Source organism: Pimephales promelas, chromosome 19 (genome assembly GCF_988280905.1).
Source record: "Pimephales promelas chromosome 19, fPimPro1.hap1.1, whole genome shotgun sequence".
Classification (NCBI taxonomy): domain Eukaryota; kingdom Metazoa; phylum Chordata; class Actinopteri; order Cypriniformes; family Leuciscidae; genus Pimephales; species Pimephales promelas.
In genome coordinates this window covers 24975506-24992129 of record NC_142787.1, presented here as the reverse complement: position 1 = coordinate 24992129, position 16624 = coordinate 24975506, and the positions used below count along the sequence as shown (strand labels likewise).

Here is a 16624-nt window from a genome sequence, read left to right as displayed (position 1 = left end):
TTTCTAAAACCGTCTCATCCACCGGCACATAGTCTTTTCGCCCATGTGTGTAGCGAGCAGAGGCGGAGAGAAAGTCTATTTGACAGTAAGTGAAAAAAGGAGGGGGGAATGTAAAGGGATGACATCATCCTGTGTGGAAACCCTCTTCTCTGCAGTGACGTCACCTGCAGACACTCCGGCAGGCTGTTAGCGTGGGCGCTGGCGCCCCCTTTAGACAGATGACGGCATTGCAGGTCTGCTCCTTTTTCCCTCCTCCTTCCCCTCGTCCTCACGACTCCCTTTTTCCGTTCTTTTTCCAACTCCACACTTCTTTCTGGTCCACTCCTCCCGCCATCCCGTCCCACAGCTCCACTTGTGCTAAAAATAGACCTGGTTTTAAGATGGAGCAGTGGATTTTTTCAAAGCGCCGCTCCCTCTCGCTCTCCAGCATGCTGCGGTTGGCTGGTGTCTTCACTAATGAGAGACGGTGATTTATGAGTCACACACGACTGAATCTCTTTTACAGCATCATTGATACTCTTCGCTTTAGACCATTTTGCAAGATGTAAACAACACTGGTCCAGAAACACTTCCTGTTTCAGTTTGTAACTGATTTCTTTATTTCACATGTAAAGAAAATATCTTAAAGATGTTTGTTTAACTTTTTGATTCAGTTTTAAATGTTCTGTTGGTTGTATTTTATCCCAGCTTTTATGTAGTATAAAACTGAAACAGGAAGTGCTTCTGGACCAGTGTTGTTTACATCTTGCAAAATGGTCTATAATAAAGGAAAAAGCGGTCAGAAATCATCCTCTTGCTAATTTTTCGGGAACTGATGAAAACACTATTAATAGTGGCTTTTCACAACATCTGGTTGATTTTGAAGGCAGTAGAATATGTATCCTTCATTGCCTATTATATCACACAATTCTGTGTATATGTACAGTTGATATAAAGAATAAAACCATGTCTGATGGACTGTTGATTTATTTACACTACCATTCAAAAGTTTGGAGATGGTTAGATTTTTTTATTTATTTTTTATCAATTACAGTATGCTCACCAAGGTTGCAAGGTTGCATCCAAAATAAAGTTATATTGTAAAATATTATTACAATTTAAAATAATTGTGTTCTATTTCAATATATTGTAAAATGTCGTTTCATTGCCATGAAGGCAAAGCTGACTTTTTAGCATAATTTCTCCATTCTTCAGTGTCACGTGATTCTTCCAAAATTATACTAATATGCTGATTTGGCATGCAAGAAACATTTCTTATTGTTATCAATGTTAAAAACTGTTTTTTTTTGTGAAAACCATGATGCAGTTTTTTCATGAATATAACATTTTTGTATCATTATAAATGTTATTACTGTCACCTTTGATTACTTTAATGCATCCTTTTTTTTAAAATCTGAAACCAAACTTTTGAATATTTATTTATCTTTTTATCTATCTATCTATCTATCTATCTATCTATCTATCTATCTATCTATCTATCTATCTATCTATCTATCTATCTATCTATCTATCTATCTATCTATCTATCTATCTATCTATCTATCTATCTATACTTAAAGGGCAGTTCTACGCAATACAAATCGTCACACATTAGTTGTTTAGTTATATCTAAGGCTTGCTTAAAATTGTCTATATCATTAGACATACAGTATGTTATGGTTGGAAGCTGATCTTAAACCAGTTTCCTTGAAAAAGTGTCTTACATTACAGTACATCCTGCCTGTTTAGTCATTCATCTAGTGACGAGAATTGGCATTTGGGGTCTTATTTGTTTTTCGGGCTCTCAATAATAATAATAATAAAAATCTGCACAAGATCCTTGCCATGTCTTTTCAACTGTCCATGTTTTGTAGAGTTTTACATGGGTAAACAAACATCACTCATATGTCTTTTGAAAATATAAACAAAATATTGTATTTCAGTTATGTAGGCAATAGCTACTTTTTTCCCATCTGTTCCCAAGGCACTTACTGTACAGTACTCTGATTAGCTGAGTAATCATCTCCATCTGAGCTGGTTCAGATCTTTTTGTCTCATCTCACACACTGATTTACACTGACAGTTTACAATGCACAAAACCCTCGATGTCTAATGTTATAACAGCACAGCTTTTATGCTGTATTTAATGTTTCTACTATCATTGTGTCCTGTAGACCCTGCCCGTGTGGTAAACATGCCGCCCGTTATTTACGTGGCCATCGGACTGCCGGGGTACATCCGCTGCCCGGTAGATGCCAACCCGCCTGTCACTTCAGTGAAGTGGAAAAAAGATGGCCTGCCTCTGCGGATAGAGAAGGTGAGTCCAGCTGGACAATGATCTCAGTCTTTTCACAGATGCGGTCACGTGGGTCTCAACGATCTCTCGCAGATGGGTTTCATTCACAGGTTACATTGATCTCATAGTCTCGCACTGGCTCTTCTTCAGTAAATCCAAGTGGGGAATAACTGACCCTAATGAAGTAACAGGAAATCACTTTCATTCTCAAAGCCTGTTCCTCCTCAGTGCACTTGGCTTTAATAAAGGATAGTGTCCATGCAGCTGAAAATGTGTAGGCTTATCATGTTACATCCCAAGAGCATGAGAGCAAATCCACTTCATACATTTCACTGAATGCAAAAGTTGTACTGCTCATCAGAGGTGTTGCAACCATTAGAACAAGGGGGTTTTAGTCAGTTTAAAAGCTTGTTCCCCCTCTTTTTGGTGGTGTTTCTGATGCAGTATGAAGAAAAAGCTGTACCCAGCCTTGTGAAATGATGACTTAAACGGTCTACTAGTTGGTTATGGTTAATACACTCTCAGAAAAAAGGTACAACAGCTGTCACTGGGGTTGTACCTTTTCAAAAGGTAAACTTTTGTCCATATTAGGTGATAATATGTACATTTTATGTGCTAATAAGTACATTTTAGGTGCTAATTTGTACATTTTAGGTGCTAATATGTACATTTTTTATGCTAATAAGTACATTTTAGATGTTAATATGTACATTTAAGGTGCTAATATGTACATTTTAAGTGTTAATATGTACATTTTAGGTGCTAATATGTATATTCGGCTACTAATATGTACATTTTAGGTGTTAATATGGACATTTCAGGTGCTAATATGTACCACTAAGGTACAAATATGCAGCCTTTGGGTACAATAGTGTACCTTTTGAAAAGGTACAGCCCCAGTGACAGCTTTTGTACCTTTTTTTTTTTTGAGACTGTACCCACTTACTGTACCTGCCTTTCAGCATGGACTAGGCAGGCAATTGTTACATCACCTAATTAATATTCCTGATCCAAGCTGATGAGGTTAATAATATGTCCCCTCCACTTTTTAGTACATTCATTCATAAGTGATATTATTCAGTGTGTCCATTACACTCAAATTGATTGCAGATGAGTTTTTCATACAGTGATTATATCCATACAGTGTGCTTATTGAATTTGCGATTTTTACATTGTACATGTAATTGTGCATGCAATGCATAGTTTTATACAAAGGAATTTACATTCTATTCAAAATACACTGAAGTTAAAAAGTTTGGGCTTATTAAGTTATTTTTTATTATTTTATTTATTTATTTTTTTGAAAAAGAAGAAGCAGGTACACATTTAGTTTAGCAAGGACACATTAAATTGATCAAACGTGATGATAAAGAGGTTCATAATGTTAAGATTTATTTTTTTAAATAACTTCTTTTGTATATTTTGTATATATTTTGTATAACTGTATATGTATCAAAGGATCCTCGAAAAGATGTATCATGGTTTCCACAAAAATATCAAGCAGCAAAGCTTGTTTTTTTGTTTTTTTTTAGCATTAATGATATTTAGAATATTTTCTCCAAATCAGCATATTGGAATGATTTCTGAAGGATCATGTGACACTGAAGACTGGAGTAATGATGCTGAAAATTAAGCTTTTCTAAGAAGAAATTACATTTTCAAATATATTAAAAAATAAATGCAGGCTAAGTGAGCATAAGAGACTTCTTTCAAAAGCGATTAAAAAGCTTACTGACCACAAAATGTGAACGGCAGTGTACAAAGTCAGTTTTTGCATTCCCTGGGAATCAAACTTGGGCATCAAAACTTAGCGTTGCAAGCATCATGCTGTACTGTTAGAGCTTCTGGAAAATGGTTTGCTCTGTCTGGTTGTGTATGCTGCATGGGTCTGATGGGACTTTTCTCTTTGTTGCAGTACCCTGGCTGGAGCCAAATGGAAGATGGGAGCATTCGAGTGTCTGAGGTGACAGAGGACTCTCTCGGCACCTACACATGCGTGCCTTACAATAGCCTCGGTACAATGGGACAGTCCCCTCCCGCCCCCCTGGTGCTAAAGGTAGAGAATTACACTTGTAGTATATATTTTTTTTTTTTACATTTTATTAATTACATCATCAATTTGAATCAATATGACGTGGTGTTTGGCAATGGATAGGACCCACCCAAATTTCTGGTGGTTCCTGGAGGGGAGTACAGGCAGGAGGCTGGTCGAGAGCTGGTCATCCCCTGTGAGGCAGAAGGAGACCCATTCCCCAACATTACATGGAGAAAGGTAAGCCGCATCCATAACGATCCTTGAGGAGGATCCTGTATCATTGTCAACCCAACCGCTTGCTAGAACTGTTTTCTTTTATTGGAGAAGGTAGGGAAGCCCAGCAGAAGCAAGCACAACGTCCTACCAAGAGGCAGCTTACAGTTCAAATCTCTCAGCAAGGAGGACCATGGGGAGTGGGAGTGTGTCGCCTCCAATGTCGCCACGAGCATCACTGCCAGCACGCACCTCCTAGTAATTGGTAGGAGGCGTAGGAGACAAATGGTGCAACTTCATGATGCACAAATACTACTTGCAATAAAGTGATTCTTCCATACAGCAATGTTTTTTTGATCATATTACATCACACAAACTCAACCCTGCTACTTTTTTAAAAGTGCATAATGCATTTTTTGTTTATATTTTGCTGGACGTCAGTGGTTTTTGACTCTGGGTTCCCATGGTCATGAAAAGGGATTTTTTTTTTTTAAAGCTACACTGTGTAACTTTTTTAGTTTATTCATAGGTAAAAACACTTCGTTCTTTCAAAAATATATGTGCTCATTAATGTATATTTACTTCGTTCAAGTAATAAAGTATTCTCGTGAGTGTATAATATGCCATTGAAAATACATACGGGTAAGGGGTTCTAATGTCGGTCGCCATGTTGCCCCTCCATCTTGAAAGTACATTAGCCAAAGAGGGACATACCCGTTAATGGGCTATATGCACGCATAAATTCCGCATTTGACGCAAGGATGCTCGTCCATTTCCGGTTGTGCAGATTAAAGCGGAGGAGAACCGAGGAAAACGGGATTATATTGGAGTCTTCAAAATTTACTGTCCTCCAGTCTTTGAAATGAAACGTACATACGTTTAGATGTAATTTTATATATAGTTATATTTATTTAATATAATTTTAAAAAGAAGCATAAACACAACGAGGGGTGTCTGTTTTATCTGTTTTTGTGACTAACGTTTCTTTAGTATAACCATGGAGTATAAAATTCAATATAAATTCTCGGTATTGCATTGGACTCTACGATCGGCGGAAGTTATCGAGCATCCCTAATGCTTCACCGGAAATACCGCCGTGCATAGAGCCCATTCAAGCTTTGCCTTTTGCATTTACGAGTTAACACTCATGGACGAGGTCAAACTGGAAGCCATGTTAATCTTGGACTACATTGGCCACCGTAGGAGTTAAAACGAAATCGGAATTGAGAGGAACAGAAACTAATATTCACTGGATGGTCATATACCTTTTCACCACTAGATGGGGGTAAAAATCACACAGTGTAGCTTTAAAGTGATAATTTCTGTAGTCAACATACATTTTTCTAGTTTTTATTCTGATATGATTTTATATAATATTTATATATTATACATTTAATATAATATTTTTTTTTCAGTAAAAAAAAGGTTTATTTTTAGTTTCTATTCATTAAAACTTTGAGCAAATTGTTCTTTTAAGGCTTTGGTCCAACAGGTTCATGACTCATTTGTGAATTGTCTGAATCCAAATAATAATAATAATAAAAATCTTTATCCAGTTTCTTAATTCTTGTACAGTATATCAAGCCAAAAAAGGAAATTAATTAGTAGAGAACTATGGGAACCCTGTTTATACTGATATATGTTGCTCAATATTTTATTTTAAGGCATATTGTGTAATGTATTTTGAAAAAAGTAAACAGGTCACTGAGTAAAAGGGAGTATGACTGGAGTCTTCATCTCATGTGAAGCATTTTTTGGGTGCAAAGATTACTTGTATTGCTATTAACAGTAGCTGATGCAGTGTCTTACATATATTAAGACTTAATTGATAGGTTTAACTGAGGAGAGTAGCACAAATGCTAATGTCGCCATGGTCTATTTTTATTAGCAACCTGTGCAGCTACTGTATAAAGCAGCACTGCCGGCTAAGTCCTTATATCGCCCACTGCCCTGTCGTATCCATTGTGGACACAGTTTGGATTTGTGTAGCTGTCAGTTAAAGAATCTTTGTTGAGTCCCTGATCAGCAGCTGTTAAGCTAAACGGTAGGTTTTCTCTTTTATCTATTTAGTGAGTTCCTCACAAAAAGCTCTCTGTAAAAGTCCATTGGTAGGTCAGGTCTCTGAGGGGTATTATATGCTGTGAGCGAACTCAAACTGTAGAAATGTTTCAGTGTCTTAGTATAGAGGGATTATTTTACTCGAAAGCAAAGCTACAAGCTAACGGTTATTTGTTGAATAAGGGATAAAGGATAAATAATGCACACTGTTTCTGTTTGAGTGTTAGCGCAAGTGTTTGTGTTAAGACAAGTGATCTAATCGCTCTGATCGAGGGTTTCTACGGGCAACGCTTTAGGAAATTAAATGAGTGAGGCCTTGATTTAGCTTTTGTGTACAAGTGTGTGTTTGTATCAAGTGTGACACAAGCTGTCCTCTTCCCACAGGCACAAGCCCACACGCCCCCGCCAAAGTCCACGTTTCGGTCTCGACGACCTCGGCCAATGTCTCGTGGGAATCTGGTTACGATGGCGGCTTTGAGCAGACATTCTCAGTCTGGTACGGCCATGTGTGAGTCATCCCAGCATGCTTCGCTTTCTGCTTCTTTTCCTAACTGTTGACCTAAGCTCTGCTGCTGCTGTGAGGCTGCTACATCTGGGGGCACAGTGTGGGACGGGGCAAAACCTTTCCCCCAGAGGGTGAGATGACCAGCAGGGCCTTCCATACTTTTAATATTAATGGAAATGGAGCTAAAATTTTAAGGAGATAATTTGGGGTATATAGAAACATAGTTAGGGATTGTTGTAGTGCATATCATGAATGCAATAAGGTTAGTTTGTTCTTCAAAGTACTGTTCTTAACTTCCAAATATTTTTTTTTTTCCCGGAAAGTCAAAGATAATCATTTCATGACTAGTCGAGAGTTTTTTTTCCCCCTCAACAAGCAGTTCCCTAGCATGCTGGCCATGTTAATCTGGCTCATAACGATAGAATTGGAATGCAATGATCTGGCAGTAAAATCCCTCTACGGAGTTGTTATGAGTTGAGCTGCATGCAAAGTACCTTATTAAGATGACAAGACCATTTTGGTTTTGTGTGCAGTTAGACTGCTTTTTAATCACTTCAGCACACTAAAAATAATGGCATGTTCATGTGATTTAGAAGGAACAGTCTACTGCTGATTATAGTTATGGAAGCCACATTTACAGTATGTTAGGGTAAGGCCTTTTTATTGTTATTATTCTTTATTTAATCACAGTGACCCTTTCCTAAAATATAAAGGCAGCTATATATTTCCATGTTTACATACAGACCCATTCATATACTGTGAGAAAAATAAGACATAGTTCACTCAATAATGACAGATGGCAGCCATGTTTAATGGGAATGTAGCATGAACAGGTTTAGACCGTTACAAGGTGACAGATCTCAGTCCTTTTCAAGCTATAAATAGTCATGAAATGTAGTCTTGACAGTTTAGAGACACATAAAAGTTCACAATAGTTCACTCAATAATGAAAGATTCTCTACTTTATTTTCTCTCACTGCCATGTCTTACCAAACATGTATGACTTTTGTGAAACACACAAAAAAATATATTTTGAGAAATGTCTCTTAATACAATGGAACAACATGAGGGTGATTTAACATAAAAAAAACCCCATCAAATTAAGTTCTAAACAATGATGTTGAAGTACAATAGAACTTTAGATGCTAATTAATCAACTACAAGTCCAGCTTATTGAACTGACAATGTTTGGCTGGTGCTGTGAACCTTCAGTTTGTACATACAGTATTTATTCAGCCCTGATAGATATTAATCCCTGATAGATGTGATGTATGAAAAGTATTTATTAATATAAAGACTTTGTCTTGTGCCTTCTCACAGTTCAGTGCTTAACAGTTTTTGATATTGTAACCGTATGCAGAGAGCCAGCAATTGCAAGTAAGTATTTACTGTAACGTAATTTTATATGTTTCCATTACTTGCTCTGGTAAGGTGATGATCAGGTTTAAAAGAGGTTATAGGTTTCGGAGGTACTCTTGTTATTGACATGACCATTGCGGCAAACTCTCGCTTCTGGCTCAGCACGTTCGTCTCCTTCGCCTCTCTTCATCTCTCTTCCACCCATGCCAGCGCTTCTGCATCCCTGTGATTCTGCTCCTTCTTTGGCGCTGTCCTCTGCGATATTCACCCGGAATATCAGCATTCTATAGCTCTATGTGCTCCTGCCCCTATAGAATGACACATGCTTTTTGTTTTTGTTTCGACGGGTACGAGGAAGAACATCAATCGTTTGTCTCTAAAGCTCCTTTAATAGTGTCTTTGCTACTTACTCTTTTTAGAACATATTTTTCCAATGTCACACCAGGAAACAGATGGCAGCCATGTTTAATGGGAATGTAGCATGAACAGGTTTAGACCGTTACAAGCTCTGGTGACAGATTTCAGTCCTTTTCAAAATAGTCAATAGTATGTAAATAGTCAATGTAGTCTTGAGAGTTTCGAGACACATTTGGAGAAAAAGAGGGGAAAGTCTAGAGATTATAGAAGATGCAAGGGGAAGTTTATATATATATATACACTTCTGACATATATACTATATGTCAGTATGATTTTTGAATGTTTTTGAAAGAAGTGTCTTATGCTCACCAAGGATGCATTGATCAAAATACAGTAATGACAGCAATATTGTAAAATATAATTACAATTTTAAAATAACTGTTTCCTATTTTAATATAATCATAAAATATTATTTATTGCAATGGCAAAGCAAAAATTTCAGCAGCCATTTCTTCAGTCTTCAATGTCAAATGATCCTTCAGAAATCAATCTAAAAACTGTATTATATATATTTTTAAAATTCTTTATTGAATATAAAAGTTAAACTAACAGCATTTATGTGAAATAGAAAAATACAAAATAAATACATAAGTTAATGAATCCTTGCTAATAAAACTATTAATTAAAAAAAACAAATGTTTGATTGGTATTGCTTATTCATATACCGTACATTTGTGGTGCCCGATTTCAAATTTTTTGCTCAAATCTGACATATTAAAATCTTGAGGCTTTTTTTTTTTTTAGTATTGTACATATGAGTGCTTGTGGTCATTTCTTTGGAAATTGTTTAAAAAAAAATGGAGAGGTAGCAGTATACATTGTCTATCTTTGGCCAAATAATTACACCATATATATATATATATATATATACCTGTATATATTAGTCTTCTTCGTGGAAAAACAATGTGGCTTTAAGATTGAAAAAAAAAAAACATACATGAACTTTCATCTGACTTCGCTTATCAAGAAATTTATTTCCATGTACATTGCCAAGATCAGAATCAAATTCCGTTTCAATGTTATTTTTGCTGACAGATTGATGTCATGCTGAGCGCAATTTCCTCATAGTCTGTACAGACTACCAACTTGAGTCCTTCCAGTAATGGAGAACTCCACACAGGCATTAGAAGGTCCTCCGGAGGACCCTCCAGGCCTCCCTCACCTTTCTGCATCAAACTTTTTTTTAGACTGTCATTATCAACTGGCCTGATGTGTCCACCCCAGGTACCCGAACGATCGGAGGCCTGTGCCAAGAGCTGACTAAAGGTGCCATTTGAAACATTGGGCAGTGTGACTCATGCTTTAAAGGTTATGTGTGAATGGCCTTTAAAGGTGACCCACGTGAGATTAAACAACAGCTTCCGTCAACCTCATTGACGCAGATAGTTGCCGCGTTCCTGCGACTTCCTGTGTATTGCAGGAAAGGTTCTAAGCGACCGCTGAGATGCTGTGAATAACACACATCTCAAGAGCCTGTGAACTCTCATGTTATAAGGGCATGGAGGAAGTGATCAATTACTCCTCAGTGGAATATTCTGACTCATACCAATAGGAACAATAGGACATCCGTCAGGCGTCATTCCATGCATGCCAAGAGCAGAAGTTTATCAGAATACTGGTTGTAGTGTTGTCGTCACTGGCTTCTGTAGCTAAAAAAAAACAATCCATTGTAAATATAAAAAATCTAAATGTTAAAATATACAGTAATATTTTGGGGTCCAGATCTCACTATTAACTTAGTTCGTTGTTAGCATGCATATTACTAGGACAATGGCTGTTTATTAGTACTTGTAAATCACATATTAATGCCTTATTCTGCAAGATTATATTCTTCATCACTTAAAGGCACAATATATAGTTTTTTTCACCACAAGAGGGCGCAGTTTCCAACAATAACAACGGCGTAGGTTGATGACGCAGTGATGAGCTAAATGATGGGACTTTCTGTCAAGCCGATGGATCTTATAATGTTAATGGCTGAGTGCAAACATTCATGTTTTTTAACATTACGGTGCTATGAAGCAGGTTGCAATTGCTAAAGAGACAGATATCACATGGAAAGAGGACATTTAATTCTACCGAACTCCCGGCAAGTGCTGGATTACTCACACATGTTAGTTTATTAGACGAATTAAACTTGTGAGGTAACGCAGCGCTGCTTCACTTGCTCTAACGTTACACTAAACAACATTTAAATGTGTGTTGAAAGTTATAATGTTATACTACGTGTTAGTTCATTTGCTATACGAAACTAGCAGAAGGCTAGATCAACATTAGAATAACATACTCACCATATTTTAACATTTCATCATGTTGAGAAACGAGAACTGCGCGCCGCTAAACGTTGAGCACTATGCAGTTGTCCACCTCTGTCGCCATGGTTGCGTCATGGCTATGGCAATATGAACGGAAACCATGGATAGCGTAGTTATTGCATCATTGACAGGCGATATTTTTTTTCTGGGACGACCACTTAAAATTCAAAATTAAAATTGGAATTTCTCTGAAATAAAAATCTTTGGAGACTTTTGGGATATTGTAAGTACACAACTGCAGGTAATATATCACACTGTGCTAGTGATTTTTGGATATTTTATTACAAAATTGTTACATATTGTACCTTTAATCCTACCGATTACCCAAACTTAACAACTAGCTGTCATTCGAGTTTATTGCACACGTCGTGGTTAATAGTTAATTTTGCGTATTGAACCCTATTCTAAATACTTTCTATTCCACTTATCCAAAACATTGCAGCCATTCTTACTGTTTCCTGTAAGAGATGTATTGTCCATAAGACTCATTTCAAGCCATAGGTCATTCCCAAGAGAGCCAGAGAAAAGGGATGTAATAAGTTTTGTAATATTGGATATCACTGAGCACTCACACTGAGCCAAACAAGCTGTCTTTTTCCGTCAAGCTGCAGGCAGTGCTGTCATCAGTGTTGTGAGCGACGTGATAATCATTATCCAAGCGTATGTGCATGCATGACAATTTTTTCCATCTGTGCATGTGATTCCTCCTGCAGGGTGAAGAGGGAGCAGTTAGGACCGCATGACTGGCTGTCCATGCCTGTGCCCAGCGGGCAGCACTGGCTCCTTGTGCAAGGCCTGGAGCCTGAGACGGCCTACCAGTTCAGCGTCCTGGCCCAGAACAAGCTGGGGACAGGCCCGTTCAGCGAGGTCGTCACTGTGAACACACTAGGTTGGTCAGCCGTGCGATCCAACATTCAGTGACAAGTTCATCCCTTCCTGACAGAAGTGCATTTTATTGTAGGGATTGAAGCGCTAAGAATTAAGCGATGAAAGTTGAAATTCTGACTCTTAACATTTTATGATTCCTTACAGATTTGTTTTAGTACTTCTAAAAAAGCTACACATTCTTGATTCTAACAACAGGTGAAACTCAAAAAATTTGAATATTGTGCAAAAGTACATTTGATGATTATGAAAACCCCAAATTCAAAATTAGAATATTGTGAAAAGGTTGTATAGCTCTAAGCCATACTCATCAAATAAAGGCTTGAAATATTTCACTTTGCATGTAATGAGTCTATATAATATATTAGTTTCACATTTTAAGTTGAAACTTTTGCATGGTATTGAAATTTTCGAGTTTCACCTGTATATTACACCATATGGACAAAAGTATTGGGCCACACCTCCTAATTATTGAATTTGGTTGTTTCAGTCAGGCACATTGCCACAGCTGTATGAAATCATCACCTAGCCATGCAGTCTGCATTTACAATTGGGTGAAAAAAAAGGGTTTTGTAGATTTCAGTGATTTCACCTGTGATACTGTGTATAGGATGCCACTTTTGTACTAAATCACTTTGTGAAATTTCATCCCTGCTAGATATTCTGCATGCAACTGTAATCTGCATAAACATGACTGACGTTGAACCAAAGCAACGTCCATTTAGACCTTTTGGCTATTTCATCCATTCACTATTGGTTGAATGGCTAAAAATTCCCATAGAAAATCTCCAAATTATTGTGGAAAGCCTTCCCAGAAAAGTGAAAGCTGTTAAAACTGCAGAGGTTGGACCAACTCCATTTTAATGTCTATGTATTTAGAATGCAATGTAATTTAAGTCCATGTTGGTTTTATGGTCAGGTGTCCCAATACTTTAGAAAGTATAATAGATTAAAACATATCATGACAAACAACCAATTTCAGATGTAACAATTAATCTGCACATATTATAATGCTTTTTAACTTTGGGTACAATTATTTATGAAAACATAAAATGCATTATAATGTACATTATGAATACCTTTTATAATGCATCATATATAAATGCTTTTACCAAAAAGCTACTAGAAAAAAAAATACTAATACTAGCAAAAAATACTAAAAATATTAGCATATTTATCGCTTATAAAACACTATTTTTCAGAAAGTTATGAGCAGTTTCAGCAAGGATGCAGTCAATTGACCAAAAGTGACAGAAAATACATGTATAATGTTAGAAAATATTTATTTTCTAAATAAATGCAATTTGTTTTCTATTCTTTATAGAATCCTGAAAAAAAGTATCATGATTTCCACAAAAATATTAAGCAGCACAACAGTTTTCAACATTAATGATAATGAGAAATATTTCTTGAGCATAATATCTGCATATTATAATGATACAGTGTTTTGATTTCTTCCTTCTAGTATTTCCTATAAGTACCCCAGAACCACTGGTGCTGCTTACCCCACCACGGTGCCTCACAGCCAACCGGACACAGCAGGGAGTCCTACTCACATGGATCCCTCCAGCCAATCACACGTCACCAATTGATCACTACATCATGGACTTCCGCCTCGGGGAGAGGTGGGATGTCCTTGATGATGCAATTCCTGCTGGAGAGACAGAGCTCTTGGCTAGAGACCTGGTTCAGGTATACCTGTGATCACAATTTCAAAAGTTTGACACAAAGCTTGTTTTGGCATTTCTGCAGTATTTTAGAATAAACTGTAACTATAAACTTTTATGGCCACTTGAAAGCCATGCAAATTATATTTTTAATACATTTTCTAAAATGTAAATTTGAAGAAAAAAAGCAAAACGGCAGAAATCTTCCTTAAGGTTTACTCAAAGTAATGAAAAGTTTAGTAGTTGTTTTGCATATTGTCATTTGAATGCAAATGATTTAATCTACTACAACAACCTTCAGCGGACTGATTTTTCTAGTGATTTCAGGTAATCAGAGGTTGGAGTCTCAAGTCAAGTTCAAGTCTTAAAGGGGTCATGAACTGGCTTGTTAAATTTTATAATATTGTTGTCTGAGGTCAACTTATGACATTCGCTTGGTTTTTGCATTCAAAAACATCAAAATGAATAAGTAATGTGCTATTTTCTACAGTAGGTTTGAGCACATTACCTCCTATGACGTATAAAAAAAGTCATTTTAAGTAAATAGGCACAAGTCCGAGTCAAGTCTAATGTCACAAGGAGCAAGTCTAAATTCAAGTCGAGTCTTTTCAGAGATCAAGTTGAGTAAGTCTCAAGTCCAGAAAATTGCAACTCGAGTTTGACTCGAGTCAATTTATATGACTCGAGTCTCCCACCTCTGCAGGTAATATACCTATCTAAAGGCAACATGCTGTAAATGTCTCTGCATTGTTTTACAGGAGGCCTGGTATGAGTTCAGAGTGATAGCTGTTATGGAGGGCCTTGTCAGTGAGCCCAGTAATGTAGTGGGAGTCTCTAGCACAGGTCAGTGCCCATACTGAGGATTTTAGAACATGTACGGTGATATTTTATAATGTACTCTTGACATTTTTGATTCATTAAATGCATTGACTCTACATTAGTGGTGGTCTGCCATCTGATGGATGTAAAGTGAATTATTTCACTTATTTGAGAATTAAAGCAAGTTCACATTTAGAAATATTGGATGCATAGTGTTCTTTTTGTTTGAATAAAGTCAGACCATTTTTTTTATAGTTTCTATATCTCAAACCACAGTAAATGTTCACTGAAAATACAAATACAAAAATAAATGAAGAGTTCAGATGCAAAAGCCTCTAAGTGCCATTTGAAATTTTCTTCTAGAATGATCATTTTTATCAAGCTTGTATATTTAAGTTCAGTAATTTCACTTAAATGACAATGAAGATTACCTATCAATTGCCATTTAAGTGAAATTACTGAACTTAAATATACAAGCTTGATAAAAATGATCATTCTAGAAGAAAATTTCAAATGGCACTTAGAGGCTTTTGCATCTGAACTGTTCAAATATTTAACAAAGACTAGGACATGCCAGTTTGTTTAGTATTTAGTAGGTAAAATGTTTATTATCACTTTTAAGCCATTTAAATGAGAAAAATATTCACTTTTGATATATGTCACTACCATTCAAAAGTTTGGGGTTAGTTAAGTTATGCTCAATAAGACTGCATTTATTTGATCAAAAATACAGTAAAACTGTAATATTGTAAAGAAAACTTATTATAATTTAAAATAAGAGTTTTCTGTTTCCTGTGATGGCAAAGCTGATTTTTCAGCATCATTACTCCAATCTTAAGTTTCGCATAATCCTTCAGAAATCATGCTGATTTGGTGCTTAAGAAACAGTTATTATTATTAACATCAGTTTTGAAAACAGTTGTGCTGCTTTATATATATTTTTTTAGGATTATTTTATTAACAGTTCAAAGAACTGCATTCACTGTTTGATCAGTTTAATGCATCCTTGCTGGATAAAAGAATCAATTTATAATACAGAAAATATATTTGAACAATAGTGTAAACCTGTTTTTCTAACATGATCAGTGTATTTTATTATGTTGACAAATCTTGTCTGTTACCATATTCTAGTGATTGACAACCACCCCTAATGATGGATTTCAGTAAATAGATAGCTTGAACACAACAGTTGGAATTCAATTACTACTTGAAGTCTAAATAAATGTGAGGCTGTCAGTCTTTGATCTCATTTCTTAAAGCATCCCACTGTGATTTAAAATGTATTTTGAATGCATTTCTGAATTATGATAGCTGGCAATTTCATGTTTCAGTCTAACCTTCCCTCCTGTTAACTAAATAATACAAAAAGATTGTATGGTTTATTGTTAAAACAGCTCGTCTTAGGCAACTAAGAATGAAAGAGCTTGTGTGTGTGTGCTGAATACGAGCTTGTTTGTATCTTTCAGACTATTTCCCACCGCCTGAGGTGCCAGACGAGGGACTGGCGCGGCCGGTGGTGGCAGGCATTGTGGCCACCATCTGTTTCCTGGCAGCAGCCGTCCTCTTCAGCACACTAGCAGCCTGCTTCGTCAACAAACAGAGACGGCGTAAGCTCAAGAGGAGACGAGGTCAGTGGTGCCCTTATCAAGTCAAGTCAAGTCAAGTATATTTATGTAGCGCTTTTCACAATATAGATTGCATCAAAGCGGCTTCACAGTATCAATCAAAACATAATAACAATGTTCGTTTCTTAGTGGAAAAACATCCCCGTTTGGTAGAGCTGATCAAGGGTATTACTGATGGGTTAATTAATTTGAATATCCCCAACTGAGCAAGAGCAAGCCAAAGCCAACAGTGGCAAGGAACCAAAAAACTCCATCAAGTGTCCTAATGTGTCCTAAAACTCCACCAGGTGATCCAATGGAGAAAAAAAAAACCTTGGGAGAACCCAGGCTCAGTCGGGGGCCAGTTCTCCTCTGGCATTTATGAACTAGAGGCCAGATTTACAGTAACTGTAAGGTAAAAATTTATATGAATGTCTCTAAACAGACATTAGATAAACGTGAACCTATGACA

General features: G+C 36.6%; 1 protein-coding gene across 7 annotated transcripts in view; it reads left to right on the top strand.

The window, feature by feature from the left end:
* igsf9bb (immunoglobulin superfamily, member 9Bb) overlaps positions 1–16624 on the top strand; it is a 105010-nt gene that overhangs the window by 67116 nt on the left and 21270 nt on the right. For 5 of the 7 annotated variants that reach the window (XM_039686336.2, XM_089123418.1, XM_089123415.1 and 2 more), the window contains exons 8-16: positions 2154–2296; positions 4191–4331; positions 4431–4547; positions 4638–4788; positions 6966–7089; positions 11891–12066; positions 13528–13754; positions 14488–14572; positions 16015–16176. In XM_039686336.2, the coding sequence (XP_039542270.2) occupies positions 2154–2296; positions 4191–4331; positions 4431–4547; positions 4638–4788; positions 6966–7089; positions 11891–12066; positions 13528–13754; positions 14488–14572; positions 16015–16176 (1326 nt within the window). The remainder of the gene's footprint in view (positions 1–2153; positions 2297–4190; positions 4332–4430; positions 4548–4637; positions 4789–6965; positions 7090–11890; positions 12067–13527; positions 13755–14487; positions 14573–16014; positions 16177–16624) is intronic. The other 2 variants (XM_039686337.2, XM_089123416.1) reach the window with 1 other exon arrangement.